The following is a 16,872-nucleotide window of genomic DNA, read 5'->3' on the forward strand; positions in this document are numbered from 1 at the left end:
TGGACTAACAGCGTTCCACAGAAAATTCTCGGGGAGATCCGTCTTGGTGCGGCTGTTATGGGGTAAACTCAAAATGTTTTTGATCTCTGTTAGCTGACATGTTAGCATGTTTGTCCTACAGAAGCTAACATATCTAGAATTATGCACTTGAATTGGGCAGTGTAAGAAAACGGAACTCGGTTGACTGCAATCTGTAATCTACTGACATCTAGTGGTGAAAAATGTTACACACTGAAAGTTTAAGATTTGAAAGGTAATTCAAGCATGATTGTGTATGGCAATCTGTTAAATTACTGCAGGTGAAGGGACTTCTCAAACCTGGTTTCTTTACATATTAGATTTAAAATGCTGATATTTGTGTTAAAATAATACGATCTCTACATTTTCATAGTCAGGGGATCTTTTTAAGTGAATCGATTAAACAATGGGTGTTCCAGTTATTAATTGTGCCTAGCAAACTGGCACGTGGGTGTAGCACAGGCTGTAAAAGGAGCTGCAGCTCACTCTGAGTCTCTTTGATGTTTTTAGACACTTGTAACCAGCTCTCTCACACACACTCACACACACAGATGCATGAGTGGAGTGCCAGCAGTGCACCTTGGCACTGAAACAGATTTCATGAAAACACACACACACACAAACTTCCTGCCAGTGTGTCAGGAGAGTTGATATTAGACGTAAGGATGTTGGGGATTACAGCTGATATGATGGCTTCACACACACACAGTGCAAACACACAAACACTCAAATAGATAAGAAGGCAGATGACCCACTTGGCACCTTCTCGTACCTTCGTCTGTCTCACTATCGCGCTCTCACACACACACACACACACACACACACACACACACACACACACACACACACACACACACACAGGATGAAAGATGAATAAACCTGGAGGCCTGCATGCTTCAGACTCCTCCTCCTCCCTCCCCTGCCCTCTGCCACACACACCTGGTGGTGTGCCAGCAGCAGATGGGCACCGTGGCACAAATGACACAAAGATGTTTGACAATTTTAATAATAATCACAATAATAATCATAATAATGAAAGTGTGAATTGGAACAATAAAACAAAGGGAACAGCTGTAAGCGATCAAAGAGGTGCCTTTGCGAGTTCTCACAGAAACACGATGAAGATGTGCTTTAAAGGGGGGTTACAGTAGTAACCACTGTATGGCGAGTGACCTGAAAGCATCATTAATACAGCGAAGTTGAGCCGAAGCTCCAGCTGGCAGACGTCCAGACAGCAGAGCACCGGCCCCCGGCATTCAAATGCAAGAAGTAAACACAGAGCAGCTTCATTACTGCCAGAAATCTAATCAGCAAGGATACAAATCAACCAGGAGCAGCTGCAGAGTGCTGCCAGCGCCCTCCACAGGCTGCACACGTCAGTGCAGCAGTGCCTCTCAGACAGAGCCCATCAACACCATGTTTCAGCTGTCATCTCATTTATGATTAACCATTAACATCTCAGAGGTTCACCCACAGCCTCAGTGAGCACATGCAGCAGATTATCCATGATTGGCTGCTTTTATATCCTTATCTCTTTTTATTCTAGAAAAAATCAGCTTTTCACTGAATTTCCCAGAGGAATTATTAAAGTTCTGTTTTTATTCTTAATATTAGATGGTACACCATACTTTGTGTCTACTGATTATCTTTATTTTTACCACTTTGGACAGTTTCAGTTCAGTTCAGCTTTATTTATATTGCACCAACAACAGTCGCCTCACGGCACTTCATATCGTAGGGTAAATATCCTACAATGATACAGAGAAACCCCAACAACAGACAACCCCCTATAAGCAAGCTTGGGAGACAGCTGGAAGGAAAAACTCCCTTTTAACAGGAAAAAACCTGGCGGAGCCAGGCTCAGTGAGGGGCGGCCATCTGAGAGACCAGTTAGATTTACTACTATCACAAGGGCTTATCCATTATTTTTAACAGTTTATGCAACTAGTAAAGGAGTCTAGGACTTGCTTATGATGGCTGTTTTAACATCAATGATTGTTGGCGATCTCCATGTTACCATGGAGATGTTTAAAATGTCTAAACATGAGTTAGCTTAGTGAGCGCGAAGCTTCAGAAAGCAAGTGAACAAAGTGGCGTACGATATAACATGTTCTCAAGGTTTTCAGCAAGACTGCGATAACGAAAATAATCGAGTCTATAGGGGAGTTTGGGATTTGCAGTGCATTATGGGATGAGTAGTTCCTTCACAGTTAAGTCACTCTCCACACGGTAGCTTTGCCTTTTTCAACTCAAGACTGGCTTCACTGAAAGCTTCACACTCTTTATGAGTTTGTAAAACCTCAGAGGAGAAGTGAACAAGAAGTTTCCGTCCAAAACTGGAGTCATAAAAAAGTGGACTGCAATTATTAAATTACAGGGTAAGTTTACTTGTCCTCAGACGTAAAAACACAGAACAGGTCGACTGTTCGTTACGAGCCGTGGCAGTCACAGGAAACTTGTACGTTCTTTATTTTTCAGTTTTTAAATTATCTTTGTTTTTACTTCCTGCTCCCGTGGGAAAGGAGTTTAAAACGTCCACACACGAATGACCAACTCTCTGTGTGTGTATATGTGTGTGTGTGTGTGTGCATGTGTGCGTGTCTCAGGTCAGCCCTATCTCTACAGGGCAGAGAGAGAGAAAGTGATAGATAGGTGGAGCGAGATCACGGTGCTGAGCTCAGCAGAAAACTCCCCACCAGGTCCTGTCAGTCCTCCCCCTCCCTCCTCCTTCTCCTTTCATCCCATCACACCATCATGCTATCTGTCAATAAAACGATGAAGAGTAGGGATGAGGGTGTGGGGGGGGGCTGGAGGCGAGGGGGTAGATGGATGTCCGGTTTTGAAGCTGATTGCTGCCTTTGTTCAGCAGGATTTTCAAATTGAAGCATTTGACAACAAAGAGCCGGATCGCTCCCTCGCTCCCTCCCTCCCTGCTTTAACACGGAGAGCCTCGCAGGGCTTTGTGGAAGAGCTTCTGTCCCCCGAGAATAGGATGGGGGGGGGCAGCAGAACATGAACACATCAGAGAGGAAGAGGGCCACAGCTTGTTGTTGTTGGTAGATGCTAATGTTGCGTGCTAACTGCTCTCATATACAATGATGACATAAACTCCTGTTGTGAGCTAATATTGAATATGTAAACAGAGACAAGCGGTGCTCGGCTGCTCGTCAGGCTGTTTGTTGGGAGCAGTGGCTTCAGAGTCTCATTTATAAAAGCGACTCATTTTTGTCTTTTTTTAAGGAGGGCAGTAATTTTATCACCTCCTGAGCCAATTCATCCGCCCACCAGATTAGTCCTGACGATCCTCTGACTGTCAGAGGAGACGTTAACAGCTCTGAGCTGAACAGAGTCCCACTACTGCACACACAGGTGGGGCAATTTTAAATGCATACACCTGTGCACTTACTGGAGTGTTTAACGAGGAGCTAAACAACAACACCTGTCCGCACACAATCCCTGCATCATGCGCTTCAGGGTGAGCTCAGAAAACGTTCCCTGGAAGCTGCAGGAGGATCATATGTCGAAGCTAATCTGCTGGTTCTGCTCGGCCAGAAAATCCCAGTGACTGATGCAAACACACAGTCACTCAGAATTTCTCCTTAAAATATTCTCCCAGGTTATTGGTGCTTTAACGTGGAGTTAATCAGGCTGTTCAATCAGTTGTGTTTTTGAAACGCAGGAATATTCACACGAGACATCTAGCAGGACGATAAGTGAAACTTATTTTCAAGGTCTGTCCCTCTCTTGTCCTTCACCTCCATCGGCACCATCTCTCCGTCACTTTACAGTTTTTGTTTAAGAAGTGCAGATTAAGCACAGAGGTTTCTGTTGGTCTAGTTTCCAGGGGAGAGGAGGTCCAGGATATAGCCTAACCCCGTCACTGGAAGAATGTGATAAAACTTATGTTATGCTTGTGGCGTGACGCGCGGTCAGATGTCCAGTGACGCGTTGTGTTGCAGCATCTCTTCAGGCAGGAGGAAACACATTTAATAAGAGTCAACCTTTACTTTTTAAATGTGCACTTTGGATGATTAGAAGCTTTAGTCTTCTTTTCTCGTGTGCAGCAGCTTTATGAGACAGTAACTGCTGCCGCAGCAGGCTTTCATTGGAGTGTCCGTACTCCCATGAAGTCTCCTTCACTGCTGGAAGTTTCTTGTCTCCTTTAAGGAAACCTGAAAGTGTCAGTGAGGAGCTTTCACAGCTTGTCCTCCTGATTTTTATCAACATGTTTAATGCACCTTGTTCAGCCTCCAGGTGTGTGTGTGTGTGTGTGTGTGTGTGTGTGTGTGTGTGTGTGTGTGTGTGTGTGTGTGTGTGTGTGTGTGTGTTCACTGGTTATATAAAAATGTCACCGTATCCGTACTGACACTCTCTGTCTGTCCGTCCATCAGCGCCCATCGCAGCCGGCACCGGGCCAAACTTCTCGCTGGCCGACCTCGACAGCTCCTCCTACTACAGCATGAGCCCAGGAGCCATGAGGAGACCACTGCCCAGTACCTCCTCCTCCAGGTACACACCAGCACACTCAGCACCTCCTCCTGTTGTTCATGTGACTATTTATCAGTTTTAATGACTGCAGTCAATCAATCAATTGACTAAGGTCAAAGTGTTTCTCAAAGAGGGAAACATGCGCGTCATAGAAAACTCTAAACAATGATCCAATAAGTGCTTTTGTAAAATAGAAGAAGTAGAAAACTGATTCTATAATATTTCATGGAGCACCTGTAATAAAATAAATGGGACGCAGAGTCTGTGCAGTGACTCGCAGCACCTGCGCCCTGTTTAAATAACCTTTGTTGAGCTGTCAGCGGACAGAATGGTGAGGCGTCAGTGCTGAGTGTAAGCGCCACCTAGTGGCCCGTGGACTGACCTTTCAGCGATGCTGGAGAAGTCGCTTCATCATTGGCCGATGTTCCCAAACCAGAACTCGAGATGGCTTCATTTCGTTTTTTACTTCCAAACATTCAAATCCAGATGGTTTATGTTCCAGCCGTACAGTGCTCAGAGGACGCACAAACAACAAAGAGTTGGTTGGATTTGTGAAATGAAATGACTGCAATGGACAGATGCAAGGATGACGACGGTCACACCCTCGTGCAGTGCACTGGATGGATGCTGTATCACAGACACGATAGGACAGCTGTCAGTATTTCACTAACTCACCTGCAGGGTGTGTAGAGTGTAGAGGCTACGGCAGCTTTGGTCTGTGCATGAACACTAACTGTTTGTTCCTAATGTGGCTTAATGTATGTTAGAGCACACACACACACACACACACACACACACACACAGCTGATTGGTTCTGATCTGACCCCCTAAAACAGCCCTTAGAACACATGTGTCAAAGTCAAGGCCCGCGGGCCACATCCGGCCCGGCGTACATTTATATCTGGCCCGCGAGATCATTTTATATAGATATATTATTATTGTTATGCATGGCCCGGCGATAGGAGGTGCTAATAATATACAAACAACAGATCCCATAATGCAGCGCTGCAGCCTCCTTGCCGAACGCTAGGCTATTTGGGAACATTCCCGCGTCAATCAAGTCAAACTTTTGTTATTGCGAAGCTAGCCGCTCACAATGGTGGAGAGAAAAGTTGACTCTGAAAGCAGAGCCTTTCAGCGCCAGTGGGTGACTGACTATATGTTTACAGACATTGCTAGTAAACCCGTGTGTCTTAATAGTGTTGCTAATGTGGCTGTAATTAAGGAATTTAATTTAAGACGGCACTACGAGACAAAACATCAGGATAAGCTGAAAAACCTAAATGCAGAGAAGAAACTACAGAAAGTAGAAGAGCTAAAGAAGAATCTGACATTTCAGCAGACTTGTTTTCACCAGAGCAAAATCACAAAGTGAAGCTGTTGTGAAAGCAAGTTTTATTGTAGCAGTGGAGATAGCCAAATCAGCCCGGTACCACTGTAAAGAGCTGCATGATGAAGGTGTGCGACGTCTTGTGTCCAGACAAAATGCAGATTTTGGCAAATGTGAGCCTGAGGAGAAATACGATTGCTGATGGGGTTTGTGAGATGGCCACTGATTTAAGAACACAGTTGTGTGAAAAAAGCAGAAACTTTATCGCATACTCTCTTGCTGTGGATGAAAGTATAGACATGATGGACATTGCACAGCTGGCCATCTTCATCCGTGGAGAGGAAATATTGAACATTAAATCGATGCACGGGACAATGACAGGAAAAGACATTTTTTTAAACGTATGTCAAAGTGTAACAAACTTGTTGGACTTACAACAGATGGAGCGCCGGTGTTGTGCGGTGAAAAAAGCGGACTAGTCAGCAGGATGCGAGTAAAGATGCAGGAGGAGAACTGCACTGGTGGGTTAACAGCATATCACTGCATCACACACCAGGAAAGGCTGTGTGGTAAAATGGAGCATGTAATGATCACCGTAACACAAACCGTAAATTTTATCCAAGCTAAAGGTTTAAATTACCGTCAATTTCAGTCTTTTATGTGGGAAATAGATTCAGAGTTTGCCGACATGCCATCATACAGAGGTCCTTTGGCTGAGTTGGGGAAAAGTTCTCAATAGAGTTTTTGAGCTCAGCAAGGAAACCTGTCAATTCATGGACATGACATGTATGATGCGGTGAAGGCATTTCAAGTGAAGCTGTCACAAATGCACCAGTGCAACTTGCCTCACTTTCCCTGTTGCCAAGTAATGTTGAACCAAATCAGCGCACTTTGCTGAACTGCACCTGTGCAGATTCAGATGGAGCTGCAGTGTAATGATACACTCAAGGGAAAGTACGACACTGAATGGCCCGCACAGTTTATTAGTTCCACTCCTGAAGCAATGCTCCGTCTACATGCGGCTCCAACCTTGTGTTTGCTTTCATTTATTTTTTTCTGGGGTTTTGGCAGCATGTTCATATTTCTAACTTGCATAATTTTGACAGGATATATTTTTATGAAGAGCAAAATATTTAAAGTTAAAGTTTATTTTTTTAAGTTTATTTAATCTGGAATAACATTCCTGTCTGTTTTTATTCATATTTGTTTAAAAAACATTGTTTTAGTGTGTTCAATAAATGTTTATCTTGTTTGGCCTGCGACCTAAAGTGTGCCTTGAGTTTTGGCCCCCTGTGCAATTGAGTTTGACACCCCTGCCTTAGAAGGTACTCACAACTCACTGATATCCTCACAGTGATGGTTTAAACTCAAATGATTATACAAACACACTCTCTCACTCACACACACACACACACACACTCTCTCACACACATATGCTTGCAGGGTTTGCCCTGACCTCTTCTCTTAAATCGATGCGGTCGCAAAAGTCGTCTGTCTGCTGAAATACCTGCCCTGCAGCGCACACGCACGCACGCACGCACACACAGTTAGCTGAGTGTGTGTGTGTGTGTCCTCTGTCTTCTACACCCTCTCCCCCTCTCTCTTCTCTGACTCCAAACACATCTCCAGAGACCTCCCACACACACACATTACCACACACACACACACACACAGAGATCGCTGTGAGGCAGTGAAGCAGATCCATATGGAAATATTTAAGTCTTTACTAATGTCAAAGACCCTCCATTCATACAAACACATCTCAGTGTACAGGCAGAACACACACACACACACACACACACACACTGTTAATGTTTTAACTTCCTGTTAAACAAACAGATCTGGCCAGTGAGGTGTAAACCTGCTGTCTGTGAGTCGTTGCTCTCATTTCTCAGGCTTAAACCTTAAAGTAAAGCAAACAGAAAATGTGTGAAATGCATAAATAACTGCACAAGTACACAAAGACTACAGCTGGGTTTGGAGGGTAAAGGAGGACATGTAAATTTATGTCTTACAGAAAGGTATAAAAACAAATGAGCACTGGACTCCAGTGAAAGCAAAAATGGCCTCCATGGAAAAGTTCAAGGAAAACACCACTGCTAGCCAAGAAGATCACAAAAGCAAACTGCAAACAAACATCTGGATGATCTCCGAGACTTCTGGGAAATCTTCTGTAGACTGACAAGACAGAAGCTGAACTTTGTGGAAGGTTTCAGTCCCATTACATCTGCATCAAACTAACAGCTTTGTTCCCTTAATGAATGAAATCATCATTTAAAACCTGCACTCTGCATTTACTCAGGTTCTCTTTATTTGATGATCTGAAACATGTGAGTGTGACCAATATGTGGGGAAAAAAGAAATAAGGGAGGGGCAGGTAGGTGAGATTGAACAGTTGGATGTGTGGGAGGGAGCCTGATGTGCTGGTCTCAGGTTTGGGTGGGACTTCAAACAGCTGATAGCAGGAATCAGAGGGGTCTGTGTGGGTGTTTAGGACTCCACCTGTTCTCCGTTTGAGCTCTGAGCTGGAGAACAGCGGGGTTAATAATGGGAGGAGTCACCAATGCTGCTCTGTCTCTCTGCAGCTCTGCCAAGAGGATAAAGTGCATGGAGGAGGACGTGGACAGCCCGGGGGAGGAGTCCTACTACCCAAGCCAGGGTCGGTCTCCAGGCAGCGGCAGCCAGGCCAGCAGCTGGCACGACGTGGAGCCAGGTATGTAACCACACCCCGAAACGAAACCCCAGCCGCCTCCTCTAATAACAGCCCCGCCATCTTAATACCCCATCTGACCCCGGCCCTAACACTCCCCCCACCTCCACCATGCAGACTCTCGTCATCACACATCCCAGAGCTAACCTGCCGCTCCAACGCAGCCCAGCGGAGCGATGCTACCATGGTGCAGTGTGCAGTTGGTGCTTCCAGCAGGGTGTGTGTGTGTGTGTGTGTGTGTGTGTGTGTGTGTGTGTGTGTAAGAGTGATTTTTTTAATGTTTTGTCAGAGAGTGTGATCTCTCGACTGCCTGTCTCATAAAGAGGACGTCACAGGTTTGATCCTGCACACTTGCAGAATCAGATCCAAAACAGTCACATAAACAGGAAGCAACCTCCAGCATGCCTCCGTGTAGCTCAGTGTGAATCTGAACAGTTCAGAGACACAAATCTGTTCAGTGAGCCTCACGAAGCCGAGAAAGGGGGGAAAAATTTAATTCGCATTAATATGTCATTAAACTGTCATCTCAGAAGAAATCCATGTTTTTTAATTTGTCTTATAATTATTATAAATTAGTCGATTCATTCTTCACTTTTAATTACTTTTTCAACAGTCAGGCAGTTTGTTTAGTTACCCTTAGTTACCTTTAATTTTTGTATTTTTACGTCATATTTTTAAATATTTCTTTGGTGGGTTTTTCTAGATAGAGAAGTCAAATTATACATTTAAATTTCAAATGTTTTGATATAATATAAATAATAATCTGGCATTTGACAAATATACAAATATCAGTCAAATAAAATATATTTTAATACAAAAAGTCTTTACGTTCATTTTGACATTTTTATTCAGTATTTTTATGATATTTTATTTCAGTGAATGTTGCGTTTTTCAAATATATTTATAGATATTCTTTGCGTGGCTTTTATGGGTTAGAATGATTTTATATTTTGTTTGCCAGGTGTTTGTTTGCCATTTTGTTAAATGGGTTGGAAATTTATTCAGTTACATGTTTTAGTTTTTATTCTTAATTCAATTTTACATGATCATTTATTTATTTTTAATGTTCGTTAAAACTATACTGTAATTGTTATTGAACTTATTAAAATATTTAGATAGAAATTTTATTCTTGCATTTAAAAGATGTGAATATCAATCAAATATAATGTTTATTAATAATATTAGAATAAGAATATTATATTTTTATAATTGCTATTATGAAGGTATTTTAATTTTCTTTCTGTTCTCTATGTTTCTTTTTTTTTTTATTTCTTTAAAAAACATTTTTTAATAATATTTTGGAAATTCGAGCAGACCCCCGCGAGTACCCGGTTCGATTCCCAGCCGAGCGACCATCTGCTGCATGTCGTTCTTCTCTCTGTGCTGTTTCCTGTCACTCTCTCTGCTCTCAGTCTTTTGAAGGAACAAAAATGTCCAGGAAGATATGTGCAGAATAAACTGCTTTCCTAATATAAATTCATTTTACAGAGATGTTTAGGTTTCTGTTGAGTATTTCTATGATTTCAGTACAATCAAATCTATTTTTAAAGCAGGTTTACAGCTACAACAGAAGCACGTCCACTCTGGTTCATACTGAATTATAAATCACAGGTTAGCTGTCTCAAAGGAAACTAAAAATATTTTATTTTTATTTGCGTTAGAAAAAATAGAAAATTGCTTTAATTCTCAGTTATTATTTATTATATTCAGTTCATTGCATTCACATTGTTCCAGTGCATTTTTGGTTTATTTTATTTTTTACTTTCATTTTTGCAGACTCAGAGATTTTGTAGTTTTATTTTGGTAACCATGTTCTTAAACACACACGCATACACTGATTATATTTATGAGTTCCTTCCTCTTCCTGTCTCCTCTTCCTCTCTCAGCCGGTGTATTCATGCTACTTTTCCTTTCCGTTTCTTTTCTTCCTTTCCTCCGTCTTGCGTTGGAAAGCTGGATATAAGCTGCGTGGCTCTCTAGCTAGCTCTTTCATCTCCCGACAAGGTAAAGACGTCAACACGCCTCCTCACTTCCTGTCTACATGTCTGTGAAACCGCCTCCTCCTCCTTCTCCTCCTTTTTGTCTGAGTTTCCGTCTCGTGCCCCCCTCAACCTCCTTCACCTCCCCACCGCACTCCACCCAACCCTAACTCCAATCACCTGGCAGCATGCTGATGATGTCACTGTGGCACGTCGATTTTGTTTAGTTTGTGGACGAGAAAACCAGCTGGATGGACAGCAGGACAGTTTGTGTCTGTGTGCGAGTGTGTGTGTGTGTTGAATGTGAATATGTGACATGGTAACGAGTAAAGGTGTTGTTAGTTTGTGTATCAGGAGACGTTTGAATCTGATAAATGACCAAAACTAACCACAGATTGTATATTAAAGATGGAAGGTAACTCAAACTGGTTTTCAGTGTGAGGCAGCCTAATGGCTGCTGGATGAGAGGGTGGAGCTCTAACTTACTGCTAATTAGTAACATCAAAACCCTTGAATTTCACTCAGCAGTCCTGGAGCTCCGCCTTTTTGGACGCTCTGCTAGTATAGGAACCTCACAGCAGCCAAGTTATTGGTCAGTTGACGTCATTATGACAGTCCAGAGGTCGAGTTCGGGTGAAGCCGAGCAGACAGCTAGCGGCTACAGCCACCTGTGTCACCATCCACCTGTCAATCAAAGAGGCCACACCCCTAATTATTATGAAGGGCAATATTATCTAGAGACCAAACAGTTTCTGGATTGTGTTGTATTGGACAAAGGTGGATGAAGATGGAGTTGCCAAGCAGAAAGAGAAGAGGAAGACCTCAGAGGATGTTCATGGATGTAGTGATGGAGGACATATTGGTGTGAGAGAGGAGGATGCTGGGAATGATGGAGGCAGACGATCTGCTGTGGAGACCCGTTAAAGGTCTCCACATTTAATTAAATGGTTGTGGGTTTTTATGTTTATTTTATTGTGTTGTTCCATTTTCATTTTGTAATGTTTTACAGATTTTTATTTGAAATAACATGTTTGGTTAAATTATTAACTGGGACACATTAAATAATGGCTAAATGGATGATGAATGAATGAATCATAATCAGTGATGGATTGATGGATCATGGATGGATGGATGATGAAGGATAGATGGATGGAGGATGGATGGATGGATGATGAAGGATGGATGATGGATGGATGAATGATGGATGCATCATGGATGAATGATGATGCATCATAGATGGATAAATCATGGATGGATGACGAATGATGGATGGGTTGATGATGGATGGATGGATGAATAATGGATCACGGATGGATGGATGGATGGATGGATCTTGAATGAATGATGGATGATTAATAATGGTGGATGCATCATGGATGGATGATGATGAATGATTGATGGGTGGATGGATAATGAATGATGGAGGGATGGACGATGGATCAATCATGGATGACTGATAGATTGGATGGATGGATGGATGGATGTGGAAACAGGATGAGGAAGAAGATATTGAACAGCCTCAGTTCCACCTGACAAAACCTCTTCGGTCCTTCATCACACTCACAAACAAACAACCCCCTCTGCCTCTTCCTCCTCCTACTGCACCTCTGCCCGTCACTACAAGCCCCACCCCTTCCAGGTAGACCACAATCTGTGTTGTTCCCTCTGTTCACAGCTCGTCTCCGAGCTGTGGAACAATCGTGTGTTTGTGCTGATAATCAGCCATGCAGAGCCTTATTTGCAGTAAAAGTACTTCAGAGTAAAAGTACTCCATTACAATAAAAGTATTGCATGTAGAAAGCAGCCAGCCCGGGTTCAAATCTGACATGCGGCCCTTTGCCACATGTCTCCCGCCCCTCGTGTCACTCTTCACTCCACTGTGTAATAAAGGCCAAAAATAAAATATTTTAAAAAGCTGTATTGAAGATGATCACTGTTGTTCCTGTGATGAACTAATTCAGCCTGAACTGCATCTATCTGGTAGCTATGGTAAAAATTAAAATGTGAGCAGTCAAGATGTTCCCGTCTGCTGAAGCTTATTAAATATTTCAAATAAAAATCATCACATGTAAGTGTGTCTCGATATTAACGGCAGCCAGGTTATGTTTGTTTTTATCCCAGCTGATAGCGTTTCACACTGCTGAGCTGACAGGAAAGAGAAACAGCATGTCTGAGTTTCACGTCTCTCAGAAAACTGACTTTTTATGTTTGAATAAAAATGCTGCCGGCTGGCCCATCTGACACACAAAGAAATAAAAATAAATGATGGGCTTTAGATCATCACTCACATTCACATTTTTATTTGGTTTTGTGTGTTTTTATTTATATATTTTGTTGCACACTTTTCATGTCGATATTATTATTTTTATAAAATTTCAGGCTTTTGTTCTTTTTTATATTTTAGTGTTTCATTTTATTTGTCATCATTTTTACTCATGTTGTCCTTTTTTGCTGGTATCTAAAAACTTAAAAAGGTTCAGACACACTAAACTCTCTGACACCTGCAGCCTGTGACTCAATCTCCAAGCCCCGCCCCTGATCTCTAAGCCCCACTCCAAACCACCACCTCCCTCCTCCCAACTCCTCCCCACATTGGAGGTGCATAAAAAGTGTTTAAAGAATCAAATCTGCCATGACCCGCTCCTCCTCATCATGATCATCATGGTTCTTGGCAGGGATGCCGTCACCCGCCAGCGCTCTAAAGAGGTCAGAGAAGTCCGGTTTCTGCGGCACTGCGCCTTCACCGAGCGGCGCCTCCTCCACCTCCTCCTCTTCTTCTTCCTCCTCTTCCCCCCGAACGGCTTTCACACACCATCACCGGCCCGTCATTACCGGGCCTCGAGGTGAGGTCATCCCCAGAAACCTCCCTCACCCGCCTCCCACCACACACACTCACCTCCTTCACCCCACCCCCACCCCCGTCAGTCTCTGTGGATTTTGTCAGGAGGAGGCACCTGTAGACACACACCTATAGGCTGTAGGCAGGGCACTGTGTGTGTGTGTGTGTGTGTGTGTGTGTGTGTGTGTGTGTGTGTGTGTGTGTGTGTGTGTGTGTGTGTGTGTGTGTGTTATGAGAGCATCCTTCCCACCTCACACCTGTTCTTACGTCCCACCCACCCACTACTAACCCGTCTCCTGCTCCTTTCTCGTCTTCTGATTGGCTGAAATAATCTACCACAGAAACACACTTCCTCCTTATGTGTGTGTGTGTGTGTGTCTGTGCGGCTGTTGAGTCTTGAGAAGTGTTTTCCATAATAATAATCTGCAGATAATCCTCATTCATCACTTTACCATCTAATCTGGCGAGCAGCTGAAAACTCACAGATCAGCTAAAAAATGATTTTTAAGATGACAAACTTTCTGTGTAGTACAACAGGAAGCAGAGGGGTTATAAAATAATCTGATTTACTGAGCAGCACAGGCGCACCTTAACGATGCGTCATGTGATGCTTTGTCCAACATGAGGAAATGAAATCCTCACATTTAGTGTGATTTGCTTGTAGTTCAGGTCTCAGTGAAGTTTGTGCAGGAGAGCCGATAAAGTCGTCACATTACATGTAAGAAAACATTCCATCTTAAAAGCTGCAACAGCCGTCAGAGCTGTGACGAAGATTAGTAGGCAGCAGGAAATCCTGCAATTTCGCTGCTGAAAGTTAAATGTTTCACTTTTTCGAGCTTCTTATTATTTCATCTGTTACCAATTAAAAGGCCTCAACACCGAACACTGTCACGTCTTTTATTGTGAAAGCTCTGCAGGAACGAGTTGAAGCAAACTCTGAGAGATTTTGAGTTGAGGTGGTTCAGGCATCTGACAAGGATGCCTCCTTGGCGAGGTTTTCCGGGCAGGTCCCACCAGGAGGAGGCCCCGGGGCAGACCCAGGACACGGTGGAGATTATATCTCTCGGCTGGCTTGGGAACGCCTTGGTGTTCCCCCGGACAAGCTGGAGGAGGTGGCTGGGGAGAGGGAGGTCTGGGCTTCTCTGCTTGGGCTGCTGCCCCCGCGACCCGGCCCCGGATAAGCAGAAGAAAATGGATGGATGGTCTGAAGATCACTTTTGGCCTTTCTTATCAAGGTCTTTCCTCCACACCCCCTCTCTGCACCTCCAGTGATGGAGTATGGAGTATTTCTGTATTTTCTTCATCCTCACCTCCTTTAAAATTCTTTCACATGTGGTGAAAATGAAGGAACTCTGCTGTTTTAATTCTTTGCCTTCTTATCGTTTATCAATCCACCTCCTGATGGACAATATCTTCTTCAAGGAATAGTTGGCAGGGGAGAGAGGAGGAGGAAGAGAGGGGTGTCTGAGGTAGTGAAGCGAGGCAATTTGCAAAGTGGAACTAATCCCAGCTCTTTCTTCTGTGTTCGACATACCACACACACCGCTGCTGCAGCGCCGCTGAAGGCAAATCCTCCGCTTTGCCGTCTCGCCCGAAGAAAGACGAGAAGATCGATATCAGAGAAGTTCACAGATTCAGCTGATGACAGGGAAATCACACACTTTCATCCTACAGCTGAGATAGACGCTGAGATGTGGGAAGGGGGCTGATTTTACGCTGTGATTGGATTGGCCACCTGATCTATGCTTTAGCAAAAAGGAAAGTGTGAAGACTAATCTGAAAAGCAGAGATAGTGTCTGTCTCCCGAATCCAAATTGGAAGCTGGTTCCACAGAGTAGGGTCCTGAAAACTGAAGGCTCTGCATCCCATTCTACTTGAAAATACTCTAGGAACAACAAGTAAGCCTGCAGTCTGAGAGCGAAGTGCTTTAATGGGGTGATATGGTACTGTAAGGTCATTAAGATAAGATGTGTCCGGATTATTCAGCAGGAGCAGGATTTTAAATTCTGGATTTAACAGGGAGCCAATGAGGGGATCTGAGGAGAAACGTGCGTGTTTTTATCTTTGGAAGTTGGTTTGTGGGTGTGAGATCCACTGGTTTACTCTGTCGATCACTGAGGCCATCAAATAAATGAAGTTGGCACAATGCATCGGAAAAAAATCCCAGAAACAGGATGTGGGACCAAACTAAATCAAACACACACACAGGTGGCTGAGCATGCCTGCACACTGAGTGAGATCATTTCTATTAATGTACACACACTCTGTCCCCGTGTGTGTGTGTGTCTGTGGTTACAAGAGAAAGAGAGAGGGCAGAGAAAGCCATCCATCCAATGATTACTGTAAATACACTGCTACAGAGCACATACACACACACACATACTCACACACACGGGCGGTCAGTGTGTATTGTCAGAGTGATAAATCACAGCAGACTTTAAGTGAATTAGTGCAGCAGCTTTAACTCTCCTTCCTACGCTCCCTCGCTCTCTCTCTGTCATTTCTAATGTCTCTCTATCTCCCTCGCTCCCCCCTCAGCATCTTCTCTGCACTCTCCTCAGACCTCCATACATCACAGGCCTTAACGAGGCCTCATCCGCTAACGAGCAATCAGAGAGTATTAGACCAATTAGAGCCTTAATTAGACTGAAGGAGAGAAGGAAGAGGAGGAGCCACGTAAATGATGTAGCCTCACCTCCATACACCTGTAGTGATTGACAGCTGGGGTGTCCTGTTGTCATTGGTTCATCTGCTCTGTGTGTCCATCGTCATGTATCTGCATGTTAAGCCACGCCCCCTTAATAAACTTAATAAACTCCTTGCTTCCCACAATGATTATGTCTCTACCTTCCTCCCCCAACTCTCCTTCCCTTTAATCATTTAATCTCTTCCTCTCTCTCTCCCCCCTCAGCGAGCCCCCACGCTCCCCCTTCCAGCCTCCACTTCTCCTCCTCCCCCATCCTGCAGCAGCCTGGCTCCTACTTCTCCCACCCAGCCATCAGGTATCACCCGCAGGAGACGCTCAAGGAGTTCGTCCAGCTGGTCTGTCCTGACTCCGCCCAGCAGGCCGGACAGGTGGGCTTCCTCAACGTAAGCACGCACAGAGACACAGACACATGCACGCACACACACATGTACACACACACAAACACATCTGAGCTGGGTTTTCCAGCCTCTGCAAAGGTGGGATCTGTTTGCAAAAGTGCTGCAGTGTGTGTGTGTGTGTGTGTGCCTGTGTGTGTGGCCTTTGTACTGCAGTGAGATAGTTGATATATCTAAGTCTAGACACTGAATCAATACACCTTCCACACACACACACACACACACACACAGGCAGACACACACACACACAGGCTCAGACACACAAACACAAACACAGAGCATCTGCTTTCCGTTTTTCCTACATGTTGGCCCGACTGCAGGGCGATCCCGATTGGAAGGCCGAGCCGCCTCTAACTTAACCTTAACCCCCGAGCACTCGTTCTCTGCCTGGTGTCGACTGGATGAA

At 44.0% G+C, this 16,872-nt stretch overlaps 1 protein-coding gene across 4 annotated transcripts in view; it reads left to right on the forward strand.

Moving 5' to 3' along the window:
* The window catches only part of nfia (nuclear factor I/A), a 150,368-nt gene that overhangs the window by 121,946 nt on the left and 11,550 nt on the right, over positions 1–16,872 (forward strand). For 2 of the 4 annotated variants that reach the window (XM_080878436.1, XM_080878438.1), the window contains exons 5-9: positions 4,410–4,527; positions 8,422–8,549; positions 10,500–10,550; positions 13,201–13,368; positions 16,276–16,454. In XM_080878436.1, coding sequence (XP_080734562.1) covers positions 4,410–4,527; positions 8,422–8,549; positions 10,500–10,550; positions 13,201–13,368; positions 16,276–16,454 — 644 coding nt within the window. The remainder of the gene's footprint in view (positions 1–4,409; positions 4,528–8,421; positions 8,550–10,499; positions 10,551–13,200; positions 13,369–16,275; positions 16,455–16,872) is intronic. The other 2 variants (XM_080878437.1, XM_080878439.1) reach the window with 2 other exon arrangements.

Source organism: Rhamphochromis sp. 'chilingali' (assembly GCF_963969265.1).
Source record: "Rhamphochromis sp. 'chilingali' genome assembly, chromosome: 3".
In the NCBI taxonomy this organism is placed as follows: Eukaryota; Metazoa; Chordata; class Actinopteri; order Cichliformes; family Cichlidae; genus Rhamphochromis; species Rhamphochromis sp. 'chilingali'.